The sequence below is a fragment of the Gasterosteus aculeatus genome, chromosome 9, assembly GCF_964276395.1.
Source record: "Gasterosteus aculeatus chromosome 9, fGasAcu3.hap1.1, whole genome shotgun sequence".
Taxonomy (NCBI): domain Eukaryota; kingdom Metazoa; phylum Chordata; class Actinopteri; order Perciformes; family Gasterosteidae; genus Gasterosteus; species Gasterosteus aculeatus.
Window position 1 is genome coordinate 7,452,032 of NC_135696.1, and position 27,257 is coordinate 7,479,288.

A 27,257-nucleotide genomic window follows, 5' to 3' on the forward strand; every position below is an offset into this window, starting at 1 on the left:
CATTCGACAATTGTTTGCAGTCTGCATTTGAATATTCTGAATATTTCCGTTTCTATATTCCTCTTTTAGAAAGAGAAGCACAAGCAGCGTAGAATATGCGATCACTTATTTGTGCTGAAACGATCCCTTTTGCACGGGCTTGGTCAAGCAGCACAGACATAAAGTAGTTCAAGTTCATTAGTGGCCTACAGGACTACAATCACAGTGCGCCCCCCACTGGAGACCCTTTCGACAATTACCCCTCAAATGAAGGCATTTATGTTGCGAAAGCATCCTTGTTTTTCAACTGAAACGGGAACACTGCCGAAGAAAGACGTCTAGCATGAGAAATAATGAAGGGCGACGTGAAACAAAGGAGCTCCGGGTCTCATCTCAGAACTTAACCAGATTTGGAGACGTCTCCGCGTTCGCTGTTGACCACGAGAGTTTTAATTATTGAGCGGTTCCCGCTGTTATCAGCCGAGTGATGGGGAAGAAGTCCGGAGCCCACAGAAACGCGTCCTGACCGAACGAAGAGCGCGTCTTGCGCTTTCAATCATCGCTTCCGCGAGCGAGGCGCGAACGCGCGTAAAACCCGCTTCCCTGGTCTCCCTCTCCCCGCAGTTGTAAAACGGCATCGCGCGCGGAGATCCGCGTGGATCTCACGTATCATGTGTCCGACATCCTCACACACACACAAACACACCACACGCGCGCACGCACATTAAAAGCGCGAGGTTAACAAAGCCGCTGAGGGCAAATGTTGTGCCACAGACGTTGCATTCCGTCCACGACGCGTGCGAGCTTTCTCCGCCGTGCGAGCGGGCATGTAAACACCACTTCCCCCGTGGCCAAACCGACCCAAACCGTCCCAAAACATCTGGAAATGCGTTCGAACCGCACAGCGGACAACGTGCGTCGTCGTGTTGGAGCAGCTTTACACGTTTTCACCTGGGCAACTTGCGAGCGGAACGGGGGCTTCTGGGGGGGAGCTTCGGGGGGAGCTGCCTGCATATAGGCAAAGGTCCCCGGCCGCAAAGCGCATGCATGCCCTTTAATGGCGAAAGGAACCTTGTGGGCTGCGTTATACAACGCGGTTAACCTACACAAGTTGCCGCTCTCCGTCACGTTGTATTGGAAAAAGTTCCACCGGAGGATCCGATCGGCAATGTCAAGAGAACCTGTAGTCTTTGGTTCTGTTTGCGTTTTAAGGGTCATTTCGCTCAGCACAGCGGTGCGTCCGTGTCCGCGTCCGTACGCGCACGTCTCCTACCTACGCGAATCCCCCCCCCCCCCCACACCCCTCGGAGGAAGTTGCCATGTGCGGCGAGGGGGACAGACAGCTTTAAACGAAGTCAAAATGCGATTAATCTCCCACTTACGCGAAAACTCCCGTTTGCTCAAGTGCTGGGGTTTGCCTTGCTTGCGGCGAGACATGTTGGTTTAGTGGTGGCTTTTCGGCTGAGTTCACATTGGGAAATCCGGCCCTACAAGGTAGACTCCAAATGAAATATCTTCATTGATGCCTCTGACATCCAAAGTAGGGAAGGAAACAAAAAAAAAAAAAAGCAGAGAAGTGCAGATCACACGGAGGGTGATGCGTGGCGCGCTGCGGGCTGTGCGGACCTCTTCATGACTTTTTCGCAAAGAGAGAGTGATGGGGGTCCCGAGATACACCACCCCCCCTCCCCTCCTCCCCTCTGAGCTGCAAGTTCAAGTGCGGACGTGACGTTCCTGCGAACTTGAACGTCGGGAGACGGTCGGACTGAGGCAGAGAGAACGTGGGCAGGGCGAAGGCGGCCGGTGGGAGGGGGACAAGCCGTAATAAAAACCAATGGACACTCATTATGGACTACCTATGAAGGGAGGGAGGGGGACAGAAGAGACGCCCCGGAGACACCAATGGACAGAGGGGATCAAGGGGGCCGGGCTACAGAGAGAGAGGGGGGGCGGGGGAGGGAGGGGGGGTGGGGGGTATCCAAGGAAGTCGAGGAGCAAAGCGCACGGACCAAACAGCATTATGTAGAAGGGATGTGGAGTAATAAACCCAGCTTTACTGCTCCATTCATATTTATTAGTTTATTTCCAGGCTGATATGAATATTAAGTTATTATGTAAATGCACAGTGCAGACCTGAGGTCTTATTTTTACATAGGTGTGATAAAGTGGATTTATTTCATTATATTGAGAATTGATAATATTCAAAATGCATTGTAGTTGATTGTGTTGTTTTTAAATGAGATTTAAGCTTTGGACCAATGAGATGGAGCTATTAAGGATGCTCTATATTAACTTTGTGACCCATGTGTGGACGTCTTTGCTTTGGTTTGTGCAAATGTTAAAATACATATAGTGAGATAAAAATGTGTATTAAAATAAAACTATCAAATTTTGAGATTGTTATGTAACACAAAAAACGAGGGAAACAGGTTAGTACAAATAGACTGGAGATTACAATGGAAATCTAATATCATTTGATTTGAAGGCTTGTTATAAAGGTGCTAATCTGTGTGTATATCTCAGTTTCAGTCTAATTTAAAAATGTATGAAGGTATAAATGTTGTCATCTAACACTGTTGAGTTATTAACAAAGGAGACTGCAACAGGAAAAGCATTTATGATTACAAAAATATAAATCAAAGATGAACCCTCAAACTCACATGGAGGCAGAAGCATTGTTGAAGGTTACTGCAAAACAATATTCAGTCATAATATACATTGAGCCTATTCAAATGGTAGCTGTTAAGTTTTTTTTATAGTTTTATTGCAATTTTTATAGCCTGTACTATACAGGAGCACAAGCAGTTAAATCACGTGCAACCAGACAACTATTGTGATATTTGAAACTGGGAGCTAAGAGGAAACCCCATTGTAATAAAATCAATTAAATGTGTGATAATGTTTATCTTCCATAAAAGCAAAACAAATAATACCTAAATGTTTTCATTCTTTAGGGACACTAGTGAAGATAATGCATCAATGAATTGTGGCAGCAACTTAAACAACATAGGCCGATAACCGATGTGTAATGCAGGCGTATTGCAGTAACAGTGAATGTTGGATATCAGATGGTAAGTAACCTCAATCACCAGTCCTGTTGAAATCACATAACGGAGTACATTTCGAAACATATTAAAACAGGCCTAAAAATGTATAATGTATGCTTCGTTATTATATGTTGACAATTTGAAATTAGACAGATAAAGTTCAGTTGGGACTGATAATTCACACAGACACACCTCTCATGCACATTCTATTGTTGGTATTCCAGACAGAGGAACTAGTCGTTTGCTGTGATTTAAATGGATTTTCTTTGTATAATATAATGCCATAATGTGCCCTGAACGCCTCATGACTGATCGGCCCGAAAAGCCTACTTAAGCGTCCCAGCTCGGTGCGTTGGCGCCATCTAGCGTTTGAATGGGGAATATAATACTCCTATTCAAATCATGCCCAGGTAAGCAATCTATTATTATTATATCCAGAGCATTGAGTCGGGATACATATTCATTTGTTTTAATATATTTCTATATGTATATATAAATGTACCAACAATAACGTATTCATGAAAAATATCCACAGATATTCATTGCCTCATGCTTACTAGCCTATAATATGCAGTCCATAATAAAACACTAAATAAAATAAAAAACATTTACGTCAAATATATTGCCAATATGATCCAAAAGTCCCCGAATTACCCATGAAATGAAGAGACTCTCGCGGTTTGCTGTCAGCATTACATAACGCCGTGCGCTCTTCCTCACATGAGCACGTAGCGCCACCGCGCGGCCCGGACGCGCCGACAGGAGGAGCGGGGTTGGGCACGGAGCGGGCGGCAGCGGCGGCGGCGGCAGCAGCGTTGTTCATGAGCCTCGTATCGGATGCCGTATTTTTTCCGTAGAGCACCCGGTGAGTTTCATCTATGTTGCTGTGTTTGATTCCCTAGCGGGCCGATCCTGTTGCCCCATATCGCTGCCTTCTGTGCGCCGGGGATGGAGACGACTTGCAGACAAGCATCGCCGTGTTTGTGCGATTAAAAAAAGAAAGAAAGAAAAAATACGTCTCCATAACGGGTGAGCCATGGCTGCACAACAGCAAACAGCCTCCATAACCCGATTTACAAACCACACGTGATAACTGTTGTCCGAAAGCTGTCTAAATTAGCCTCCATTGGGCTTAGAGAGAGCGCACACGGGCAGTGGGATGTATCCTCCATCGTTTAGGATCATTACGCTTCAGATGGCATAGTCGGAATATGCATTGAATATTCTAGCTATACATTCATGTACCCCACAGTGTGTGTGTAAACCTTGCATATCCTACGGTTCCTTTGAGGAGATGTTCCTCTCCCAGATGCACTGAGACACGGCCTAGCCGAACGGATGTGCAGGCTCCGTCATTGGCCGACTAGAACCCAGCCAATGCACGCGCACTTGACGTGTTGACACTATCAGAGGAGATTGTATGTCTTAAGAGAGTGGATGTTGCTTTGTGTGCACAAGCGTCCCAAAGGGAAATCTGGGTCACTAAAAAGCCAGGCCACTGAAAGGGTTAACCATCCATTCGTCCACGGGGAGAAGAGGTGGGGGCGGGGTGGGTGGGGGGGATCTGTCAGGTTCCACTGGGATATAATTGATGCTCAAAAATGAGCGGAAGATATGACAAATTCTCCAGAGCGTGAGTCAGCAAGGCCTGTGTGCTCCTGCTGCTGCTCCTGCAGACGGAGGGACTGCAAGCTGTGTGTCTCAGTGAATAGAGCTGTTGTGCTGGTTCCATGTGCATAAAAAGTCTGACAACTGACTAGGGATCATATGAGAGCATCAGTGGGAGAGCAAGGATTTGTTTTTATGGTAAAACACTACCGTATCTGTCGATTTGCTCTCTGACGTTCTGCACAGCATCCAATTAACTGTTTGTCTCTTAATTTAACCCACGTCATCCTCACTTCCTCCTTCTCTTTGGGCAACATCAAACCCCTCTGATTTGTTTACTGGAAGAGGAGGGGTGTTTACTGTTAGTTGCTTTTTACACTTAAAGTTGTTCTCTCAAGCTGTTTCTGCACCACAGCAAGGAGAGGCACGCCAGTGTCCTCGGGTGCTACTTGAAATAGCCACTGTGGATATGACACACACACACACACACACACACACACACACACACATACAGACGTTATTTATGTCATTTTGAAAAGCAGCCTACCTCATTCACGACTGTTTGCAATGTAATTCATCTTTTTATTAATCAAAGTGTGACTCATTAAAATACTCATTCCTGTTTCCAGGAGGATGCGTTAGGGGTCAGAGGTGAGCTAGTGAGGCAGAGATGAGTCTGACTTCCTGGTTCCTGGTGAGCGGCGGGGGGACGCGCCACCGTCTCCCCAGGGAGATGATCTTCGTGGGGAGGGACGACTGTGAGCTGATGCTGCAGGTACGGCTCTCCTACGGACTCAAGCCTCTGAGCCTTCACTTCCTCACCTAGTAATGATAATGATTACCATCTGAAGCGCTGAGATTAGCGTCCGTTACACTGATTGACTGGATTCTGTGTGATTCAGTCCCGCAGTGTGGACAAGCAGCACGCCGTCATCAACTATGAGCCAAATACAGATGAACATAAGGTGAAGGACCTGGGCAGCCTAAATGGGGTGAGTGTTTCTGTGTGTTCACTGCTTTATATGTCTTTTTAGAAAACAAACCATCCCCGGTCTGAGACTGTACTGAGAGAGCCTTTGTGCATCAATGCACATGATACCAATGTGTACATGGTGTGTATGGTGCACTGACACGTGCACGCTGTTTGTACGTGCATCTGCTGAAGGGGAAAAGTTTATCTGTGCTCATCTGGCATTGTTCTTTAACATTGTTCTTTTTGGTTTGCATGAACTTATAACATTTCGAGAGGGAGGGTGGGGGCACGGTGGGGGGTCTTAAAGTGACTTGCTGAACTTCAAGATTCAGCGCCTCTAAACTGCAGTAGATGTGGTTTGTGGGGTGATTAACAAGCACTAAGCTTCCTGTTTGTCTTTGCCTGTCAAGCTTCTTGCAAGTATAATATATACGCTTTTTAATAAAAAATTAAATTTAAATAAAAACAAAACCCCTTTTCCTTTTGAAAATACGCTTGTCCATGGGGAATATTGTCAAAACACAACCAGACAGGTTAACCAAAATACAGTGTAAAAGTACTGAAACTGTTGTGAAATGGACATGGCAGATGGCCGGCCGGGATCTTAACACTGTTGCTCTTTCTCACTGTCTGTTTTTGTTTGCAGACATTTGTAAATGATGTCAGAATACAGGAGCAAATCTACGTCACGCTGCAAATTGAGGACAAATTGAGGTTTGGATACGATATCCTTTGAATAAGATCGAACGCATTGACATAGAACACAAGGTCAGTGTACATGGGAAACGCTGTAACTGTATCTGTTCCTAAATAGCTGTGAATCCTCTTTGCACTCGTCCTGCTGCATAATAGATGAGGCCATCAGTGCGTGGTTCTCACTCTTGCAACGAGCTCCCCGTCTTCTACCTTAACCTGGCTCACATACCAACCTGTTCACTGTGGTTCGAGGGGAGATGCATATTCCAGAGGAGGCCCTCAAGGTTAGACGGCACCTTGTGCATGTCATCTTAAAACAGTACAGCCTCAGAGCTCTTGTATTTTTTCTTCAATGTGTCAGAGAGAGTCGAGTTCTGGTTAACTGGGCAAGATAGAACTTTACAAGAATGATGAATCGTCTCTTTTATCTCAAGAAACTGCCCAGTACGTTTTGGAAAAGATAGGATGTCATCTTAATGAGGAAGATGATAGTCCTACAGTTATGTTCAGAATGTCTCCTCACTTTTAAGATTGCAATAAAAGGGCTATAAGTGTTTTCTAGAATGTATTAAGCAGCATTTCTTCATTCCTCTTACTATCTAATCTCTCCTTGCCACTCGCCTACATCAGCATGAGAAGTTCAGCAGCCAGCTGCAGCTGAGCCTGAAGAAACCTTCAGAGGGGGAATCGAGTAAATCTGAAGTCAAACTCTTGGAGGCAGCAGCAGCATGTGACGCGGCCCACGCGAAGCCCCCCGAGCCCGGCAGGCTGGAGGATAAGACCACAGGTGAGAAGGTCTGAGGATTCACAGGACACTTCCTGAGCATATTGATAACGCTGATGCCGGGATGACGTTCGGGTAACGTATTGACGGTTGGTTATGTTCAAAAGCATTTTCAGAGTTTGGTGGATTTTTATTTTTATTAAATTTGCTATTTTAAGTGAAAACATTAACCGGTTCTTGTTTCTCAATTTTTGTTATTAGGAAAACTTGTGATCCTAAAGGCTTTTGAAATATCAATAATCACTAAAATGTGTGTTTCTAAACCATAAGTAATTGTTTTCCTTTCTACCTTATAAATGCTAGAACGGTTTTAGCTGTGGTAAATGCAGCCGTGCCATCACAATGTAAGACTAAGGGACGGGGTGTTTTTTGCCAGGAGACGTAGCAGTGTTGCACAGAATCACGCCCCTCTATGGTCAGCCTGCCTGGTGGGGAGATGGAGACCCTCACAACCAGCCACCGGGGGGGCCGGAGGAGAAAAGCTCAGATCGAAAGAGAGAGAAAGCTGAAGCAGGTATTAGAAATGCGGCAAAAAACAATTGGGATTGTGAATTATCTCCCATTTTACACAACTTAAAATATGTTCAGTCCTGATGATTATATTGCTACTTCCTCTAGACTTGGTACATGTTTGCTTTAATTCCGGTAGATATCAAGAAAGGTGCAGCGGTCCCAAAGTCTGCCCCCCAAGCGGCCTCCAATCAGGAGCCCAGCTACTTTGAGATCCCGACCAATTACGCCCTCTCAGCCGCCAAAGATAGCGGAGCATCCCCGTCACGAGAACCGGAGGCCGGTTCCGCCTCTGCTGCTGCTGCGGAGCCCATCCAAGGCCACGCCTCCTACACCATTGAGTTTGACCCCGGCGCATCAGGTAGAGTGACCGTCAAAGATCGAGTGGCAAAGGTGGGACCGGAGACCAAGCCTCGTGCTAAAAGGGCTGTCGGGGAGGAGCTGAGTCCACTTCAGACGGCCATGGTGGCTGCCGAGGTTAAAGTGGCCGACTGGCTGGCCCAGAACGAGCTGCCATTGGCTCTGAAAGACGCGGTGGCGGAGGATGACGGGGAGAGTGTGAAGAGCGATGTGCCTGTGCAACTGAAGAGTCTTAAAGGTGTGTATGTGCAGCCGTCGGCATTTAACACAAGTCATGTTTGTGTTTCCTGCTCGTTTATATCTCTTTAATTATCAGCCAAAGCTTCTCTTTAACCCTCTTTGCTCCTCCTCTCCGATGCCAGGCAGTAAGCACGAGGACGGTACTCAGAGTGACTCGGAGAACGCGCTCGGAGAGCAGCGCAGGGCTGCGGCGATGGAGCAGCGCTCCTGGGGTCTGTGGGGCGGTGCGGGGATGAAGTTCAGAGAGGGTCGCGCCAACGTGCCAGAGGGGCTCTTCGCGGAGGAGGACAGTCCCGCCCGTCGTCGCAAAACATCGACTCCCAACGGGGCGAGTGGCTTCGCGGAGAGGCGACGTGGAGAGCACCAACCGAGTGGCCGGGATGAGTGCTATCACCACGGGGATGATTATAGCGACAGGGGGACCTACACCATTGAGGTGGAGAACGGAGATCAGGAGGAGAAAGAGGCAAGGAAAATGATTGACAAGGTGGGAAAGAAAAAATGCAGCACAGAGTCAATTTTTCTATTGCAAGTTGTCCTCTAATTATATCGTAAAGTGATCATTTTCATCCACATCCACATGCTTGTTCACCTCCGCATGTGTGTACGTTGCAGGTGTTTGGCGTGAATGAGCAGGAGACTGTGTGCGCGTCCCGGTTGGCGGTTGCTGAACAAAGAGAGAGCCTCCCATCCCAGAAGTCTGGGATGGGAGGCAGAGGAAAGCCTGCACGCATGGAGACAGAGGTGCAAGACCCGAAAGCATTTAAGCTTGACAGGTGTCTAAAGACTATTATTTACCAACACATATCTTCTCTTTGTGCAGGTGCTATCTGAGCAGCTGATGGTGGGTGGTCCTCGCTGGGTCTCGCAGTGGGCCACTCTGGCAGCAAGTCACATTCGGACAGACCCCGAGGGATCAGGAGGGGACAGTCACATCATGGTCACAGAAGACAGAGGTAAAATCAGAACTTTGAAGACGCAAACATGTAGATCGGTCAGCTCATATGATGCTTACATATTGTGGCTTGTACACATTTTTCAAGCCTCCACTTTTTCTCTGCCTTCAGCTGAAATAAGTGAGTCAAGCCACTCAGCCTCCTTTGCCTCATCTGGATACACCGAGCGTAAGAGGAGAACCCTGCCCCAGCTCCCTGGTGAGGAGCTCGGCCTGGGAAGGAGGACCCCGGGCGCGGGCCTCCTTACAGAAATGGGGGAGAAACAGGACACAGAGCTACAAGAGAAGGAGAGCCAGGAGGAGAAGATGGCCAGGGGAAAGACTCGCCGCAGTCACGGCAGTGGAGGGGTGGGCAGTCACGGCGGAAGCCCCAGTCGCTCCTCACCCGCCAAGTCGCAGGACAGCATCGGCGGGCGGTCGGCGCAGTCAGGTGCGTTGGCCAAGCTCCCCCCTCGTCCACTGACCAGCGGGGAGAAACGGATGGAGGAGGTGCAAAGGAGGAAAAAGGAAGAGGAGAAGGCCAGGGAATGCAGTGGGAAACCATTGTTCAGGCAAGAGAGTTTCACTGTTGACAAACCGAGCTCAAACGTGCCCATTGAGCTTCGACCTCATATCGATGGACTCGCGGGCTGCAGAGTAGGTCCGAGTAGGGAGACCGGCCATGACTGTTCCACACTGCAGAAAGACTCTGAAGCTGTGGCCGCCTTTTTAGAGACGACGGTGTCAGACCAAGGTGATCCACCAAGTCAGTCCATCGAAGGCTCCATGTCACCAGAGTCCGACGTGGACACAACCAGCACAGTAAGTCAGGCCGACGGAGCGAGAAAAGTCATCCAGAAACGTCGGACTCTTGCAGGGCCGCAGAAGGAGAGAACGATAGTGTGTTCGTCGGGGAAAAGCCCCGCCTGGAACAGAGACACCCACGACAGGAGGGTCAAGAACAGAGCATCTGGTCCTGCGCAGCCCACTCGCCCCTGGACTTCCCTGGACCTCACCGACGATGACGTCAACTCCAACTCCCTCCTGTCCGACTCCCAGCACACCTCCACGCAGGAGTCCAGAAGTGCAAACGTTAGAGCCCAGACTGGGAGCACGACAATCGGGGCCAGCACCAAGTCTAGTCGGGCCAAAATCGCTCAGGCCCAAACCTCTACTGCAGCCAGTAAAACCGCTAATGCTCCCAAGCCCAGGCCTACCAGGGCGTCCCTGCTGAGACGAGCCCGGCTGGGGGACCCCTCAGACACTGAACCGGCTGAGCTTGACCGGATGTCGGTAGCCTCGGAGGCCTCCATCGCTAGCTCCACATCCAGGACAGGCATGGCGAGAAGGGGGATGGCCAGGATAGAGGCTCTGGCGCAGCCGAGGAGGCCGAGGGTGGGCTCCCCGTCAGCCCAGAGTGACTCAGAGGCCACTGTGACGAGGAGTAGGGGTCTAGGGTCCCGGAGTGTTGCAGGTGATTATGCCATCCGACAAGGACTGAGGGGATCCATTGTGACCTCAGGGTCTGGACCTAGAGCGAGGGCTAACAGCGTCTCCAAGCTGCCCGACAAGAATAAAGGGCCCTCCTCCTACGGACATGTCCCTCCTGCGTGTAAGTAGTGACACACCATTTCCTTTCAGGTCCTGGAAATAGAAATAGTATTTTCTTTCATGCATTTCTGTTATTTCTTTTCTGAAAGGATTCGGTTGCAGTGACAGATCTATAGGAAATGATCACCCTCAGTTTTAAGCGTCTTTTAGCTTTTTGTTTTGGTTTGGGCTTTTGCACAGATCTAAACAGCCAACAGACAAAGGTAGTGACCAGGTGTTAGAAGTTACAGAGCTAGACGTTTACCTCAGGACTTAGTGGAACCAGACCAGAGCAGAAGGAACGTGGATATTGGACTGCCAGAAAGATGGCTCCAAATGAGTGATAATATTTGCCCTGGGTCTGCCAGTAAATGTTAGTAAAATGGCAACTGATTTCTATCCCTTTTGCCGGGTCAACTTGGATGTTGTGCTTGTGTCACATTCAAAGCATCGTCTAACCATAACTTCAACTATCTAACATCTTTAGCTGGCACTCGGTGGCGCCGCGTACCCATAGAGTATGCCTCCACCTCGGAGGATGAGTACGGCTCAAACCGTCACATGTCCAAGCAGAGCCACGCACGTCCGTTCCCCTCCACCCGGGTAGCCCAGCTAGGAGGTTCGGCCCCAGCAAGTCCTAATCCTACAGGCCTGACCGCCCTGAGGCAGAACTCCAAGGAACAAGACGAGTATATGAGAGACTGGACAGCACACAGCGAGGAAATAGCCAGGTACGTGGGTGAAAGTTACTCAGTTTGAGAACACCGATGAGTCATGAATACAGCGTTCAAACACCCTTCTCCTACATGGAGATATATAGCTGTTATTGTTTTCCACTTCTTTGCTGTGGTTTTCGGTGGTGGTTCCGTGTTTTTGATGGGTTGAAAAGTTTTGTTTATCATATATTAGATAGTGATTTCATACTTTTGTTTTGCTACATCAGGATTAGCCAAGACCTCGCCAAAGACCTGGCCATGCTTGCCAGAGAAATCCACGATGTGGCCGGAGACATCGACTCAGTCAGCCCTGCAGCCACTGACCCTGGAGCTCCGGTAGTCAACCCCCGACTAGATGAATACTTCCATCCGATCGATTAGACAACTGATTTCAAGATTTTCATTTATTTTCTTCTACTCAGAATGAGGAGCATGTCTTTGAGGACAGCTTGGACCCAAGTGGTCCGCCTGCAGAGCCCAGCGGCATTGTGGGAACCAACGGGCGTTCTGTGGAGCTCCGCCCCCCCCGAGGCTCCGGCTCCCGCTCCATCCGCCGGCAGACATGGAACAGAGATGATGTAAGTCCATGTTTCAATATCCAGCAATACTCAAACCATACAGGCGCTCACTATGCTATATTCCACTCTTGTATTTGATAAGTATGAGAGAGCAGAAGCACAAACTGTGTTTCCCACCTCCAGAGCAGTTTACAGTTGGAGCACCCCCTAAAAATGATAAACGGCATTTATAATCATAGATGAGACGGAATATGATTGTAAATGCACTATTTATATTCGTAATTGTGCTAAAGATGTGTTTGTTTAAATCAGGCGGTGTTGGACAGTTTACTTCTAGCATCTGTTACTCAGCTCTCAACGAGGATACGTCAGTCTGTCGACAAAACAACTTGCAAAATCAGGTGAGTGTCATGTTACATCTGATGATTACGTTACTCAACAGGAATGTGCCGCCATGGTGAGAATGAAATGCACGTTAATTGGATTCGTGGAATGATGCAGAAAAGAGTTGCTGTTGTTAAGATGTGTTTGATGTGGGAAATAGGGCAAGCAACACAATTTGAGTGGCACATCACAAAGGTTTACACAAACAACCGGCTTCATGCTCTACTAATTATTGCAGACGGCAAAAAGGCTATTTTTTCATTCAATATATAGAATATGATCGCTCCAACAGCCAAATGCTTGTATCAAAAAGTATTAATATCATGCATGTCGGGGTTTTTTTTTACTTTTAACTATTTTCGTACTGGCTTGCCTCCAGGATCCTCTTCAAGGATAAAGAACGAAAATGGGAAGAGATTGAGAACAAACTACAGGCTGAGCGTGACTCCTTACTCCTCAGGAGCTCCAACAAGGTGCTGACCACACAAACAAACAAAAAAAGACTACACAATAATATCTGTTAGCCGTGCTTGCAGCATCCCGCTTTCGTCAAGGCTGACAGATGGATGGACATCACATTTAAGTCAGACATTTATTTATATATAACTGCAGTGATTGTTAGACCTTTCCTGAACGGCCGTAAAGTCAAAATGTCACTAATATTTAGGAACTTTGAGTTTCTTAACCAATTGGCTAATGTTAGCACTATGGTGATAATGTTATAATAATAATAACAAATAACAAATAAAAACACAAGGCTTCTCTTACGTGCAGATTCAGTGATCATGTGGTATATGGCTGGTAATAAAACAAGATCAACGATGGTACATAATATTGACTGTTAACTTTCAAACAAAATAAGCCAGGAAAGTCTAATCAGCATACTGTCCTTTTTGGCATTAGTTTGGCAAAACTACTTTGCCAAACTAAAAAAGGCACTTTTATATAGCTACAGTGATGACTTATTTTGCCTACAAATGATTTTTGGATCAGTAATGCATTTAATGTCACACAGTTCGAAAACCATTACTTACAGGAGCAATCGTAGTGAGTGCTGACACTTTGATTTTATCCCACAGACGGATGTTAATCAAAGACACTTCAGTCGAGCACATACCATCTACCTTGTTATTCACTTTTCGGAGAGCAAAATCAAATATTTTTGTTTTGGTGGACAAAAAAACATGAACAAAACTTGCAGGGCTCATAAAGCATTACTGAGCTCACGTGGCATCACTCCTGACTTATTCCTGCAACGAATATATGAAGGGAGTTGATTTAGTTGGTGTCTGAACACTCCCTTACTTAATCACATTAACCAATCTAAATGTTTAATTTATGTTACAGGAGATTTCAACCATTCTTCAGGACCTGAGGAGAGTGGAGAGACAGCTGCTCGGTATGAGCGTGATGCTTTTCTTTAGTTTTTTAGAATACTATTAGAAATCCAATTATACATCAATGTTTGTATTCTGAACGGTCCGCAGCTCTGTTAAATCCAATAGTACTCATTTCAAATGTTTGTTCTGCACTGATCTGACAGTAATTGATATGATGGTGGACCCTGATGGCAACCTGGACGCCCTGTCCAATCTGGGCCTGACCAGCCCGCTGACCGAGCAGAAGATCGGCCCCGGGAACCAGCAGGGGGCGTCGCTGCTGCTCCCTGGAGCTGGAGCGTCCAGCACAGCCTCCAGGCTTGAAGGACGGGCCGCCGAATTCTCCCGACCTTTGGACCAATCAGAGGTGGCAGAGCGAGGCCCCGGCCCCCAACAGAGCCCTAAATCCTACAACTGATACTCTTAATGATGTGGTTCAAGTGGCATCCTTTCTGTTGATTGTATCCCAAGATGCAAGGTGAGACAATTTTGAAGTATTAAGTTTTGGACTACGAAGGAGAGAGGAAGGAGTATGATGCCTATTCGGTGGAAGAGCCTGACTGCCTGACTGTCCTTCAAATTGTCTCTTGATAGGACTTTGTTAAACATTGTCCAACGTTACCAAATAGCAGCTCTTGTCAGATATACAAATGAAAACACTGCAGCACTAAGAAGAAGCGGTGTCATAATATACTGTGTTTTGTGTTAAAGCTCGTTCTTATTATCTGCTACTCTTGAAAACCTTTGTGAAAAAAAAATGTAAAAGATGAGATGATTTAAAGTGTAAGATAAACTTTTTTTTCATTTCAATCTTTTGGTTCCAGTGTAAGGCCAATGCAGGAATCTAAACTAGAACGGTGCAAAGTTTTTAAATAAGGATTCAGTAGAGGTGTATTTTAAGTGTTCTTCTATTCTGCCATATAATTGTTTATAAAAATATTTATCTTGTTGGCCTGTTGCAATTGCAATCCCCAAACCTGCCTCAGTAATGATTTTCCACCGGGAAATGCCATGTTGCTTATGTGTTTTGGGAAAATAACTGGGCATGTTTATTATAGTTCAATTAAAAACTCTCATCCATGCCCTTTTTTTCCTGTGGCCATGTCATTTGAAACCAGTGTATCAAAGATAAACCGTGTTTGTTAATAGAAAGTATCAAATCAAATGTAGCCCCCAAAGCGTCTTACTCTTCCAAATGTATTTTGTCACAAGTGCCCTGGATGAAACAATCATTACAGTCTGAGATGAAACATTCAAGAGAGTACGAGAGAAAGTGAGGTGGTGGGGAACTTTGTTTTGCACATTACAAATCCGATATATATATATATATATGTTAACATCCTAAATATCCTCTGAGGGACCAAGACACAACGACACTCCATCATCATGTTGTTGTCCTCGACTAGAAGCAGAGCAGGCGAAGGACAGATGCCTGTAGACAGTTTGTCAAATTACTTTCTGATCACAAAGAAAACGTTGCGTGTGAACCAGCATAGACGGGATCTCACCTCCCGGTCCCGCAGCTACATGGTCCAGTTAAGGTTACAACGAGCGGACGGATGGTGTAATGACTGTAGGTGTTCCGGTGTCTTGCCTCATACCAATGTTTACATATGAATGTAACCTGATCAAAACTTTTAGCCCAAATGACTTGAATACAGATAGACAATTGCATTTTGTGCTCAGCAACTACTGTACTTTGTCTTCAATTCTGTTTGAGCATTTGGAGCATTTTTGTTTGGATGTTTTCTATGAAGTTTTGGGTTTTCTTTGTAATGATGTGTTGATCTTGCAATACCTGTGTATTGTTTGTCTCATTTCCAATAAAATGCATGATAATCATGATCTATTTTCTTTTTTGTTTTATATTCACATTATAACTAAGTAACCAAGGACATTCAAGTTGTGAGCTTAGCTTCAAGGTACTTAAGTATTTTCATTGTTTTCCACTTTCCGCTATTCCAACAAGCTGAAAGCTTTACGGTGCTCGCTGTCTGCCGGGTGTGCAACACACAACTAAACTCTAGCATTTACAGCTTGTCAATGCCTCCAAATTGACAAAGATAACTTTGGGCAACTGGCATTGTGGTGTAAACACACTAAACAAGTTGCACCCCTTCCTCCACCCATGATTTTTGATTTAACATTGGAGACAAAAAAGTTTGAAATGAAGTAAGAGGATATGTTCTCTGAAACGAGGTCAAACTTGATTTGTCTCGATGAGGTGATTGCTTCATTTAAGTTTCTATTCATCTTCATCACCCCAGAATCTCCTCGTGGCCGTGATTACATACGGCTACAACCTCCCACAGCCTTCATCCACAAGACAACTCCCCTCTTTCGTCTCTTCCTCACTCTTCGCAGAGGTGCTGTACGTACAACAAATTAAGTCTTTATTGGCCCTGCTGCCCAAACCACTGCACTACTAATTGTATGTCTCCAGATTTCTGCTCTACTTCCTTAATCCTTAAAGCTGTGTCACGCTTTTTCTCCCTTGCGAATAGCAATGCTAGTGTACATCAGTGTGTTCTTGGGGTGTTCTTCCTCGTAGGGAGCAGTTTGGCTGAATTGTTCCCACTTAGCAGGTTCCCTGTAGATCACACTGCTGCACCTACACTGCTTTCATTTATTGCACATGAATACAATATTCACATTACTGCAGCGTTTTTGGTCCTGAGCTGTCGGTCTTAACCCCTTTGAAATGACTGCTCTGTGTTTATTTGCTCATTGAGGGAAATTTAAAAGTAAAACGAGCATGAACGTTTGCAAGGTGATGCACAGCATGTGCCCTACTTACTCTTCAATGTAATTTGAACTGTCATCAATGATTTACCACCTATGCGGCCTCAGTGTGGATCAAATGTATGGTGCTGTGCTTTGTGCATGCAGGATACTGGAGGTATTTACATATTCTGCACCCCCTCATTGATGCACCTTTGTGACCTGTGTGCATTGGGGAGGAGAACAACAGGATGAAGAAAAAAACAGTTTTCAGCACATTAAAACCACAATTAAGTAGTTTCCATTTGACCTTCACTTTTGAAAAGCTACGATAGGTATAGTTCAACATTTTGATAAATGAGGTTGGTACCAATGGAGACAAAGCAGCTCATAAATTGAAATGATTATTTGGCTGGTTAAACACTCGTACAGACAGATATGAAGTAAACATGATAATCAGCTAATCTAACTCTCCATGGTAAAAGCAAAGAAGTACTGTAACTATTCCTTGAAAAAACATTGAGTGTTGTGACTTTCTGAAATGCTGCATAAGGACTCAATAATTCATTTAAACAACTACATGTAGCTCTTTATGTCCTGAAACAGTGGCCACATGAGGAGTTGTGTTCTGAATTAGATCCGTGCCGAGTTAATCTTTCTTGCGGAAGCACCTTTTTGTACCCGTTAGGTAGATTGTGCTTTTCTGTAAGGTCTTCGGTCACCTTGTTTGTGCGTGTTTTTCAGTGTGCGCGCGCCACTTTTGTAGAGAGGAGACGGCGTCTCGAGACCTGAGCTTTGTAAAGGTTTCTTAAGGTGAGTCCACAGTGCTTCTGCATACTGTCTCTGCCAGTATCAGTAGTCTGTATGTGAGGTGCAAATGGAAGAGATTAGATTTCATACAGTTATGTGCATGTGTGTGCATGTGTGTGTGTGTGTATGTGTGTGAATCCAATACCATCCTCACACTTTTCTCAATTCGATTGCTCTCCTTCCCTGTCTGCTTTCTTCCTGTGTTGTCCAGTGCAGCGACTCCTGTTGCACCTCGGCTGCATCTATAAGCACAACTGCATACACACACACACACACACACACACACACACAGACCGACACACGCACACCCTCCCTAACAACTTTGTTTCAGACGACGCGGAGAACCAATAGTGGCTGATTCAGCAATGGAACTGTCAGATGATCCAAGGTCGAGGGGGCAAGAGGACGCTCCCCAAAGGCTCCCGTCCTGTGTGTCCCAAATGAAGAGCAGCACAGTGGCGTCCAACCAGCAGGCCTGCGACGCCTTCGTCTTTTCCCATCGCAAAGACAAACAGTTGAGATGTCTGTCACGTACCTCTCGAGCATCTTACCATGAATTGTTCACCTGTGAAACCGCCTTTTAAGGGTGAGGTGTATGTAAATATAAAGAAAAATTAAGAGGACCATGGTACAATTATTCTTTGGAGGTATCTCAAGTGCGTAATGTATTCCAAGGAATTTATTCACACCGAATTGTCCAACATGCGAAATGGTATTTTGTGATCCCTGCAGGTATTAGTTACCTGGAAAGCCATTCATTATAGTTGGCCTGAGGTGCAACAGCCGCAGCTCTGGAGAATTGGTGCTGGTGAAGTGTACAATTGAGCTCTGATGCCTCCAACGACAATTGATTACCACTGCTGCCCCACACCCAGTACACACCTACACAAAGAGACGCACAACCACGACCGTACTATCTCAGTAATGTAGTAATCTCAATCATAAGCGATTTAAATGACAATATAGAAAATAAATTGATACATTTCTGTTAACAGAGACTGAAGTTGAGGCCGTTGGGTTTTGGACAATCAGGCAGAATACACACTATGAATATATCACCCAGGGCTTTTGGAAATTGTGACAAGCATTTTACATGACAGCCTCAGAGCAGAGATTTATATGCAGTATTTACCGCTGCTCCGTGGTCTGTGATAGAGTTGTCTGATTTGCACAACTGCACACTATGTGCACACGAATGACACTTGAGGGTTGAATTCTGAGTAAAATGACACAGTAAAAGTGTGTGTCTGTGTGCGATGGAGGAGAAGGTGCAAGAGAGGGATTAGCCAAATAATGCAAACAAGTTCCATCATAAATGTATAAAACAAAGATGAATCACTTTTTGAGGGGAACCAAAACGGTCGTCTGACTAAAATTGCCTAAAGCTTTTATGCATTTTTATTGATTTGGCAGTTAACATGAATAGTTTTCTTTTCAAGTATATTTCCTCACTTTCACTATTATCTCAACCATGGAAGTTATGGTTCCTGTCCAGTAATAGTGTGTTAGTATGTTAGTTATCTAGTTAGTAAGTCGGAAAGTTAGGCCTTTTGAAAAGGTCTTAACTATCTAAACGATTAGTTTTTGGTGAAGACAGTTTGCACCATGTTGTCATAAAGAAATTTCCTCAGATAATATACTCAATTAATGTTGTAGGTCAATTTTGAATTTATGCTGTAATTATTCATTGATAATCGAGCATGGAAAAAGTTACTTTGATTCATTAGGAAAGTATTTTAAAATGTCGCGGCAACCCAGTTGTATTTCCATAAAGCCTATTCTAGAGTTTTACAGTTTTTTTAACCATCAAGTGTCTGTAGAGAAATGTATTTTATGTTTTATTCTTGTCGTCATCTCTGGTGGAATTCTTAACCCTTACTGATGTTGCTTGAGTCATTTGTCATGCTGCCTTTTGACTGCTGTGGCTTTCTGTACTGCACAACCCATTGGGGCTATTTCTCACTACTGGATCCATGTTTGCACCCCGTCCACACGCCCTTTGGCATTAGTCCCAGAAGTCTATCGTTGCATTGCGCCAAGTCAGCCTTCCCTCAGCACAGATCACCCCGACTTGTACCTAAAAAACACCACACCCCCTGAAACCTGCTGCCGAGCTGCTCGGTGTGAAGGTGAAACACCTACGTTGAGGCATCCTTCATTGGCTCACCGGGGCTGCGTTTAAAAATAGGTTGAAACAAGGTCATCAAACCTTAGACGTCAAACCATGTCCTCTCACCACCGGACAGGATTTACCTTCGGTCCAATTTCCTAATCCGAATGTTCCTCGCATTGTGTTTGTTAAAGACAAAGTCTATTTTAAATTGGTCTCTCGTGAGGGAGAACTGTTCTGTACATCATCAGTCTAGAGGGACTCTCCTGCAAGGAGCGCAGCTTGAAAAGCGTCCAGATTTAATAAGAACTCCAAAAGCTGTACAACAAAACGGAAAAGAAAACTGTGCTGGTAGGCATTATTTCACACGTTAGTATTCAATGTTCATCTTAACGGTTTCTCGGCCCATAAAGTTGCTCAGCTATAAATTGCCCCGTGGTTCCGTCTCAGCTGATGGTCGGGGAAACGGTGAAATCTCTTCCTGTTTAAATGTTGGTTCGACCCCATATCTGCAGGTTTGGGAGCATTCGTCTCTCTCGGGAAAGTCTGTCTCTTTCTCTCGCTCTCTCTTTTTGACTCACAGGCAGGGTGACGTGCAGAGGGCACCTGGCCCAGAAAAACACAGCAGGTTCTGCTGCAATTACTTTGTTCCTTGTTGCCGCCGATATCTCTCTGGAATCCCACACAGTGCTTCACAAGTCCTCTTAATTAAAAGTCAGAGACACTGTGCTTTTCTTTTGGACAAAAATTGACACTGACAAATCATCACTATGCCAATGAAGATGAATCAAGCTTGTTTCAAGCTGTACAATTACTCTGCGATTGGAACGTAGTCGGCATAACGAGACCACCGCTGCACTGACATGGAACTTTCCAGCAGTGACGAATTAAATACGGGACACGATGGTCTTGGCGACATTTTGACATTCAAAATGTGTCTTCCACATACAAACAGTTCTTTGGAGTCGGGATGTTGACGGCCTATTTGACCTTTTGCTGAGCTATCAATTCAAGTTGCTTTGAGACATTGGTAACTTATTATGAAACGGTGTATGAAAGTGTTTGTGCTGAGTCAACTTACAGGAGGTTAACGCCACCTTTCCGTTGTGGTATCGGGTCGCCCCCCCCTGTTATAATGGTAGGGAGAAACACTGACATCTCGTATCAATCCATCCGGTAGTCTGATTAGAACATTTTCCAAAAGCACACTCCATCATTCCCTCATTGCTCTCCTTTCCCCCGTGATGTCCTTCCTTTACTCCCCAGACAGTACGGGACTCATAAAGACAACAGCCGCATGCTGCTTGAGTCAGCAGCATATGGTGCTTTCTGTTTTTAGGCAATGCTGTAATCCTCTGTCGGAATATACTGGAGGAAGAAAGTGGTTCAGATTCCGTCTCGCCAACCAAGGCCCTATAATGTACTTTTGTGCAATAGATAAGGACAAAGCTTTAGATTTCATGTTATATAATACAGTGAAAGTGAACCATGTGCTCGGGAATTGTTAGGGATTTAATCAAACACAATTCATAGTCATTTAAATCATATAAACACTGTACACATTAACATTCTGTCACAATGTGATGTTAAAACCTGGGGACGGATGCCGATTGCCGTTCTTTATGGATTTCTCCCAATTTTATCCCCAAAAAGGGTTTTTTGGGAGTTTTTTCTCCTGTCAGGTAATAAATGAACAACTTATTGCGAGGCAGCCGACTGAGGCAAATGTCTTGAGAATTGAACCACATGAACTGTTTTAGATCTTATGATGAAGTGTGATGAACGGTGATCATTAATGATGGGTTGTTGTAATGAAAGTGTACTAGTTATAAGATGAAGACTTAAACGCTGTATGCTTTGTTAAGTTCACTCATTGGGGCATAAAGCCGAATGTATCTACATTGAGTGCATTGGAATGTGAGGGACAGCTAGTACAGTGAGGTTTCAGGTTACAGCTGCAGCTTCACACCTCGACGTGGAAGGGACAATGGAGGAGGTGACCCTTTGGAGAAGAGGCCAATGACATTCAAATGCACCAAGGAAGACACACCTCAAGAGGTTTCAAAGGACCAAAGCGGGGAAAAGACTGTTAGAACTTCTCCTGTAGCCGCGTTGATAAGTCACTTCAGACTTGCTCAGAGGATTCTCTATTTCGCGAAATATTCCACTGTTCGCTTAGTATTTCACTTTGTAATTGTAATCCCTATTACGTTGTTCAGTTATTAAATAACTTTTGATTTTTGAATTTAAACGAATTGACTCATTCGTGTCCTCGTTTCCGGCCGGGATGAGAACAAAGGATTGAGTCCTCCCTCGAGAGCTTCTGAAACCTTAACAGAATCTGGTGCATTAATGAAAAGCACATTTATTTAAACACTGTCAGGATTAAAGCAATAAATACTGCTGATTTATAGTAATGCCACAAGAGAAAGTTATAATGTGGCTCCATTTTTGGCTACACTGGGCAAAAGAGTGTGTGTGTGTGTGTGTGTGTGTGTGTGTGTGTGTGTGTGTGTGTGTGTGTGTGTGTGTGTGTGTGTGTGTGTGTGTGTGTGTGTGTGTGCGTCCCACCTAATGAGTTCAGAACAATTGCAGCAGCTGTCACACACGTTGGCTCACCAATGGCATGTTTTAGCATCCGTCTCCTCCAAGCCAAACCAAATTTTGGCAGATGAGTTTTGTTCACTAGGCAGAAGAAAAGAGGAAGATAAAGAGGAAGAGGAGGACGAGGAGGAGGGTTGCCGGGGCTCGGAGCTCCTGCTTGGTATTGGCTGTTTGAGCAAGAGGGGTTGGGTCTTTTTCCATCTCTCTCATTACCTCCACCGAGAAGCGGAGAGTGAGCAGCACTCGCAGTCGGCTCACACACACACACACACACACACACACACACACACACACACACAGACTGGACGAAGCATGTCAGCCGTTCACCCGTTTTCTGTGCGCAAACTAGTTTTTAAAGGAGAAGAATTTCAGTGAGTGTTTTGGTTGACAGATGAAGGCTCGTTTTCACACCTGAGCCCCATCCAGCACCTTCACCACGAGGGTCCTACAACCTTCATCATGTGGGCCAAACGCCACGATGAAGGTCATAAAACCGTGAACGTGTTTACGTACGGGCTGCCGGTCCGCCTGCCTGCTTTTCCCCAATGTCTGTCAGAAGCTCCCTGACCACTTGGCGCATTCCCACAACTCTCTCCACCCGTCTCTCTGTCTCACAATGTCCAGATGCAGAAGTTCATTTTGTTAATATGACAGCTCTTACCAGAGGAGGACTGCATTCCTCGTTCTGGATAGTGGATCGGAGACACATTTACGTCGGGAGCGCTGACATGGACTGGAGGTCTCTCTCCAAGGTAACGGACAAACATCGACCAACACCCGTGTGCAGAACTCAGTCGAACCGGTGGACAGATGAGCTGCTGCAGTTGTGTCTGGTCAAACCTGCAGTTCTTTTCTAGCCTCAAAATGGCTACAACAGATTTTGGCCTCTCAGAAATACATGGACAAACTTAATTAAATGATAACATTTGCACACAATGGGGACTTAAAACATAGTCGGGATTAGTTCCACTCTTTAACCTGTACCTTTTTATGCAATTACCCAAGTCAGTATTAATGGGCATTAGGGATGATTTAAAATTGCTGTCTGAGGCGGGCCAGAAAGACAAGTAGCATTTCACTTTGCATTTAGTATGTAATTCACTATGAAGAAGGAACCGAGGAGCATCAGCATACTACCACTTGAAGCGATTACATGTCACTTTTCATACTTCACTGCTGGCTCGAGGTACAACTGCTGTGAGATGTAATTACCTCTAAACCCAGAGGGAAGGAAGGGACACATATAGGAAACACACACACACACACACACAAATGACAGAATGGAAGGTAGGAACAGAGGCAAAATGAGAGCCACCATTACTTCACTATAAATTGTAGTAGAATAGATTGCTTCCTCTGTGTGCTTCCTTCTGGGTCACTCACCAAATTAGAATAAATGCTTTGCTCCGGACTGAAAAATAACAATTTAATGGATTGCAATTAGTTTGCACATTCATCCCAGAAAATGAATTCTATTGACATATGTGAGTCCCTGACTTTCCTGAGGTTGATGTTTGTGGTTTTGAGTAAAATGTCTCCACAAGCATTTTGATTGAATATGGAACAAAATAATCTTCACCTCACCTTTTCATATAGCACCATCATAGGTGAAATTGGGTCTAATACTACTACTACTACTACTACTACTACTGAAAAACCGTCATTCGCATCGGCCTCGGCTGTTGGTCAGCAAATGTGCTAAATCACTAAAATGTATAATATTTATGTTCACCATATATGATCAACATTATACCTATAAAAAGGTCAGCACGTTATCATTTTCATCATGAGCATGTCGGTGTGCTTAACCGAAAGCTTTGTGGTCCTAAATACCCTAACCATGTTGTTTTAATATAATACTAGATTATCAAATCCCCTCACGTACTGTTGCTATTATCCCTTTAAAATCAGCATGACTTTTTCCTTTCATCTAACTCTAATTTCTTCTGTCACATTGCTAAACACACTTACAACACAGACTGCCACCTTTCTGCTGCCTCACCTGCTCCTGTGTGCTTCTTTTTGACTCCCATCAGAGGAAAGAACTGGGGGTGGTGGTGTATAACTGCAGCTGCCTGGCTCTGGACCTCCACCGAGTCTTCTCGTTTTACTGGCAGCTCCACGAGAGGGACTACATCCCCTCCATCTGGTCAAAGAGAGTTACGGCCCTGTACGGGAGGGACGCCGCCCTGGAGCTGCAACTCAACAACTCAGAGGCCACCGCTTATGTGTCTGTGAGGAACGACTTTGCAGTGCAACCTTATTTATCACTTCACCTTAACGCACAAAGTGACTCGACACAAAATTCAGAAACCAAGGACCTCGTCTGTAAGAAACAATTCAACTGTTTTATATTCCTCTTAAGGCGCCGATAACCTGACTCTGGATCAGATGGTGAATGTCTTTGTAAAAGTTTCATCACCAACTGATATCGGGCACCGCTGCCGGTGATTAATCACGTTAATATCACGCTGAGCAGCATCTTGATTCTGAATAGCTCAGCCTAATTTGACAGTAATGAATCTCGTTACCCTCAAAGCGACAAGTGGTGTATCAGTGGCATTTAGGTCATTTGTCATCCTGCAGTAACTAATGGAACCATGCTGTTAGAAGCTGCTCGCAAACCCGACCTGCTGTTGTGCCTTTTCTTCTTGCCAGTGTGCCTTGTTGTTGCCCTTCACTTTGACAAACTTTGCCTGGAAAAGTATATTCCTAACTGTGTTGATCTTTTAAGTGTAACATTTCATTTTTAAGTGCTGTATAAATGAGGTTGTTTGAATTTGGACAAACTTAGTTTGGAAGTCATTCTAATCATATTTTTTAGACAATGTTGTCCCTCGAGAGGTTTAAAGTTGAAAATGAAATTGATTCATTCAGTAGCTTAAATTTGAGTAACATACCGTTTGTATCGGCGCCTTTAAATTGTAACACTAGTTGTCTAATTCCAGTGGTTGCATCAACAGGTACTGGTCGCCTCTTGATGAGATGATCACAGAGGCTGTGGTGCTGAGAGGAGTGAGGGTTCGCCTGCTGATAAGCTTCTGGAAGAAGACTCACCCCCTGACCTTTAACTTTGTCACCTCCCTCAAGTCGCTCTGCATGCAGCTGCACAACTGTTCGTTAGAGGTGGTGCGTGAATTCACACGGTTCCTTCCAATTCGTTTCTTGAAAGCTGCAGTTTGGTATTTGGAGTTAACTTCCGAACTTGTTCTTGATTCTCTATTCTTGCATATTGTATTTAGAAAAAGTGCGGGTGCTTTACACACTGAGCATGATGAATGCATTTTTTTCAGAGGTTTTTTAGCCGCAAGGAGAAAGACAATGACATTCAACATGGACTCAACCACAACAAGTACATGGTGACCGACAATGCTGTCTATATTGGTACGCAATGTACACTGTGTTTGCATTCAATTCATATATTCAAATTATTCTTTTTTTCTCGTTGTTTGCTCTCTCTTTGCAATGCTTGCAAGAAGAAAAGCACAGTAGTGTAACTTCATATCTCGAGATACTACACAGACACACTATGTAAGGTGTTCTGTCTCTCCACAGGTAACCACAACTGGGTCGGGAGTGACTTTGCCATCAACACGGGAGTTGGGCTGGTAGTTAAGATGAAAAATAGCCCTGAAGGCTCGGGGTTCCTGGAAGACTTCAAGGCTGCTTTTGAGAGAGACTGGAGGTCACGTTACGCTAAGAGTCTTCAGGGACACAAAGATCATCATTAGGGCAAATGTAGAAACCTGCATGGAGTGAAAATGAAATCTCAGACAAAGGAGGAAAACGAGCGGAACGACCCTTTATCTTCATAAGCACAGAATGTCTTTATGTATACTTAAGCCTCATCAGGCTGAATACGCTACAATTTTACAACACATGTACACGATATGAGAATGTGACGTACATTATTAGACTTGACATTCCTTTTGTGAGATTATTTCATTAGATCCATTTGCAATCAACAAAGACAGTATTTGAGGTGAACATGTCACTCAATACAGTTGCAAGTTACAGTATCAGTATCTAACTACTTCCTTAAATGTTGACTGTTATATGAGCATGCTTTGCTGCATGAACATTGGAAGCAATATTCAAATGTAATCTTTAAACTATTCCAAGCACTATGCTGATTATTTGACAATATACTGTATGTGAATCGTATTTAAAGCCATAAAGATACCCGATCAAACTCACCAAAACAAAAACTTCAATATTGAATGATGATCTAGTTTTAATTTATATTTTAGACACTTTTTAATACTTGTTTTGCAAAGCATTCAGAACTTGAATGCTATTAACGAATCGCACTTAGGCCTATGCAGTAGTTTTACAGATGTGACGATCTCATTGAAAGTGTTTATCTGACCTAATAAAAAGTACCTGTTTCCTAATTATTGTTGTGTTTATTTCAGCATCGCCTCTCTTTTCAGCATGGAGGGGCCGACATTTACATTACATTACATTACATTACATGTCATTTAGCTGACGCTTTTATCCAAAGCGACGTACAATAAGTGCATTCAACCATAGGGTACAAACTCAGGAGAACAAGAAACAAGAAAGTGCAATTTCCTCAAATAAGCCAATTTACAATTTGCTATAGATGAGTGACGTTACAAGTACAATTTAAGTGCTACAATTTGTTAGTCTTTAGTCGAGGTAGAGTCTGAAGAGGTGTGTCTTTAGTTTGCGGCGAAAGATGTGAAGGCTCTCTGCGGTCCTGATGTCTTCAGAGAGCTCGTTCCACCATTTCGGCGCAAGGACAGCGAAGAGTCGAGACCTAGTCGAGTGTTTTGCTCTCAGTGAGGGAGGGACGAGTAGTTTTGCAGATGCAGAGCGGAGAGTGCGGGTTGGGATGTAGGGTTTCACCATGTCCTGGATGTAAGCTGGACCCGATCCATTCACAGCATGGTAAGTGAGCACCAGTGTTTTGAACTGGATGCGGGCGGCCACCGGTAGCCAGTGAAGAGAGCGGAGGAGTGGAGTAGTGTGGGAGAATTTCGGAAGGTTGAAGACCAGTCGAGCTGCTGCATTCTGAATGAGCTGCAGAGGTCGAATGGCGGTGGCAGGGAGACCTGCCAGGAGGGAGGGAATTCCCTCAAAACAAGGTTAGGTGCTTCTCAGCAGATCATTATAAAATGATCGTGGCCATGTTTTCTGTTTTACAGAATGTAATTAGCATTGAATTATAAAGTGCTACCCGACCATTGTTCATATTGTCCTTGTTTCAAAGTCACTAGTGATCTGTGAGTTACATACCATTGGGCCTCATGCAAAGGGAGAATAAAGAT

At 44.9% G+C, this 27,257-nt stretch overlaps 3 protein-coding genes across 5 annotated transcripts in view; 2 read left to right on the forward strand and 1 right to left on the reverse strand.

The window, feature by feature from the left end:
- Nucleotides 1–2,037, reverse strand: part of LOC120825197 (BCL11 transcription factor A) — a 34,311-nt gene extending 32,274 nt beyond the window's left edge. Inside the window, exon 1 of the mRNA XM_040186673.2 lies at nucleotides 1,362–2,037. Within this exon, the coding sequence (XP_040042607.2) occupies nucleotides 1,362–1,416 (55 nt within the window). The 5' untranslated portion in view covers nucleotides 1,417–2,037. The remainder of the gene's footprint in view (nucleotides 1–1,361) is intronic.
- A 1,719-nt stretch (nucleotides 2,038–3,756) lies between these two features.
- cep170ab (centrosomal protein 170Ab) lies at nucleotides 3,757–15,563 on the forward strand. Of its 3 annotated transcripts, none has more exons than XM_040186691.2 (19): nucleotides 3,757–3,891; nucleotides 5,264–5,409; nucleotides 5,537–5,626; nucleotides 6,254–6,332; nucleotides 6,529–6,587; nucleotides 6,934–7,090; nucleotides 7,464–7,601; nucleotides 7,737–8,195; nucleotides 8,320–8,684; nucleotides 8,813–8,941; nucleotides 9,021–9,153; nucleotides 9,265–10,743; nucleotides 11,209–11,452; nucleotides 11,665–11,773; nucleotides 11,860–12,015; nucleotides 12,268–12,356; nucleotides 12,719–12,812; nucleotides 13,687–13,738; nucleotides 13,883–15,563. In XM_040186691.2, exons 2-19 carry the CDS (start codon nucleotides 5,305–5,307, stop codon nucleotides 14,134–14,136), a joined length of 4,191 nt encoding a protein of 1,396 aa, XP_040042625.2. In that variant the 5' UTR covers nucleotides 3,757–3,891; nucleotides 5,264–5,304; the 3' UTR covers nucleotides 14,137–15,563. The 3 variants fall into 3 exon arrangements, with proteins under 3 accessions (XP_040042625.2, XP_040042627.2, XP_040042626.2); XM_040186693.2 differs by having other exon boundaries at nucleotides 7,467–7,601; XM_040186692.2 differs by lacking the exon at nucleotides 3,757–3,891 and adding an exon at nucleotides 3,928–4,055.
- A 9,313-nt stretch (nucleotides 15,564–24,876) lies between these two features.
- On the forward strand, nucleotides 24,877–26,357 carry LOC144383305 (inactive phospholipase D5-like). The gene is made up of 3 exons (XM_078080366.1): nucleotides 24,877–25,092; nucleotides 25,257–25,347; nucleotides 25,519–26,357. The coding sequence occupies exons 1-3, from the start codon at nucleotides 24,949–24,951 to the stop codon at nucleotides 25,692–25,694; spliced, it is 411 nt and encodes a 136-aa protein (XP_077936492.1). The 5' UTR covers nucleotides 24,877–24,948; the 3' UTR covers nucleotides 25,695–26,357.
- The last annotated feature ends 900 nt before the right edge of the window (nucleotides 26,358–27,257 follow it).

Excerpts from the sequence above, each read along its gene's own strand:
- cep170ab (XM_040186691.2), top strand. The coding sequence starts at position 5,305 with ATGAGTCTGACTTCCTGGTTCCTGGTGAGCGGCGGGGGGACGCGCCAC. Across the intron at positions 8,196-8,319 it reads GCAACTGAAGAGTCTTAAAG|GCAGTAAGCACGAGGACGGT; the intron begins GTGTGTATGTGC and ends CTCCGATGCCAG. Across the intron at positions 13,739-13,882 it reads AGTGGAGAGACAGCTGCTCG|TAATTGATATGATGGTGGAC; the intron begins GTATGAGCGTGA and ends CTGATCTGACAG.
- LOC144383305 (XM_078080366.1), top strand. The coding sequence starts at position 24,949 with ATGATCACAGAGGCTGTGGTGCTGAGAGGAGTGAGGGTTCGCCTGCTG. Across the intron at positions 25,093-25,256 it reads ACAACTGTTCGTTAGAGGTG|AGGTTTTTTAGCCGCAAGGA; the intron begins GTGCGTGAATTC and ends CATTTTTTTCAG. Across the intron at positions 25,348-25,518 it reads CGACAATGCTGTCTATATTG|GTAACCACAACTGGGTCGGG; the intron begins GTACGCAATGTA and ends GTCTCTCCACAG.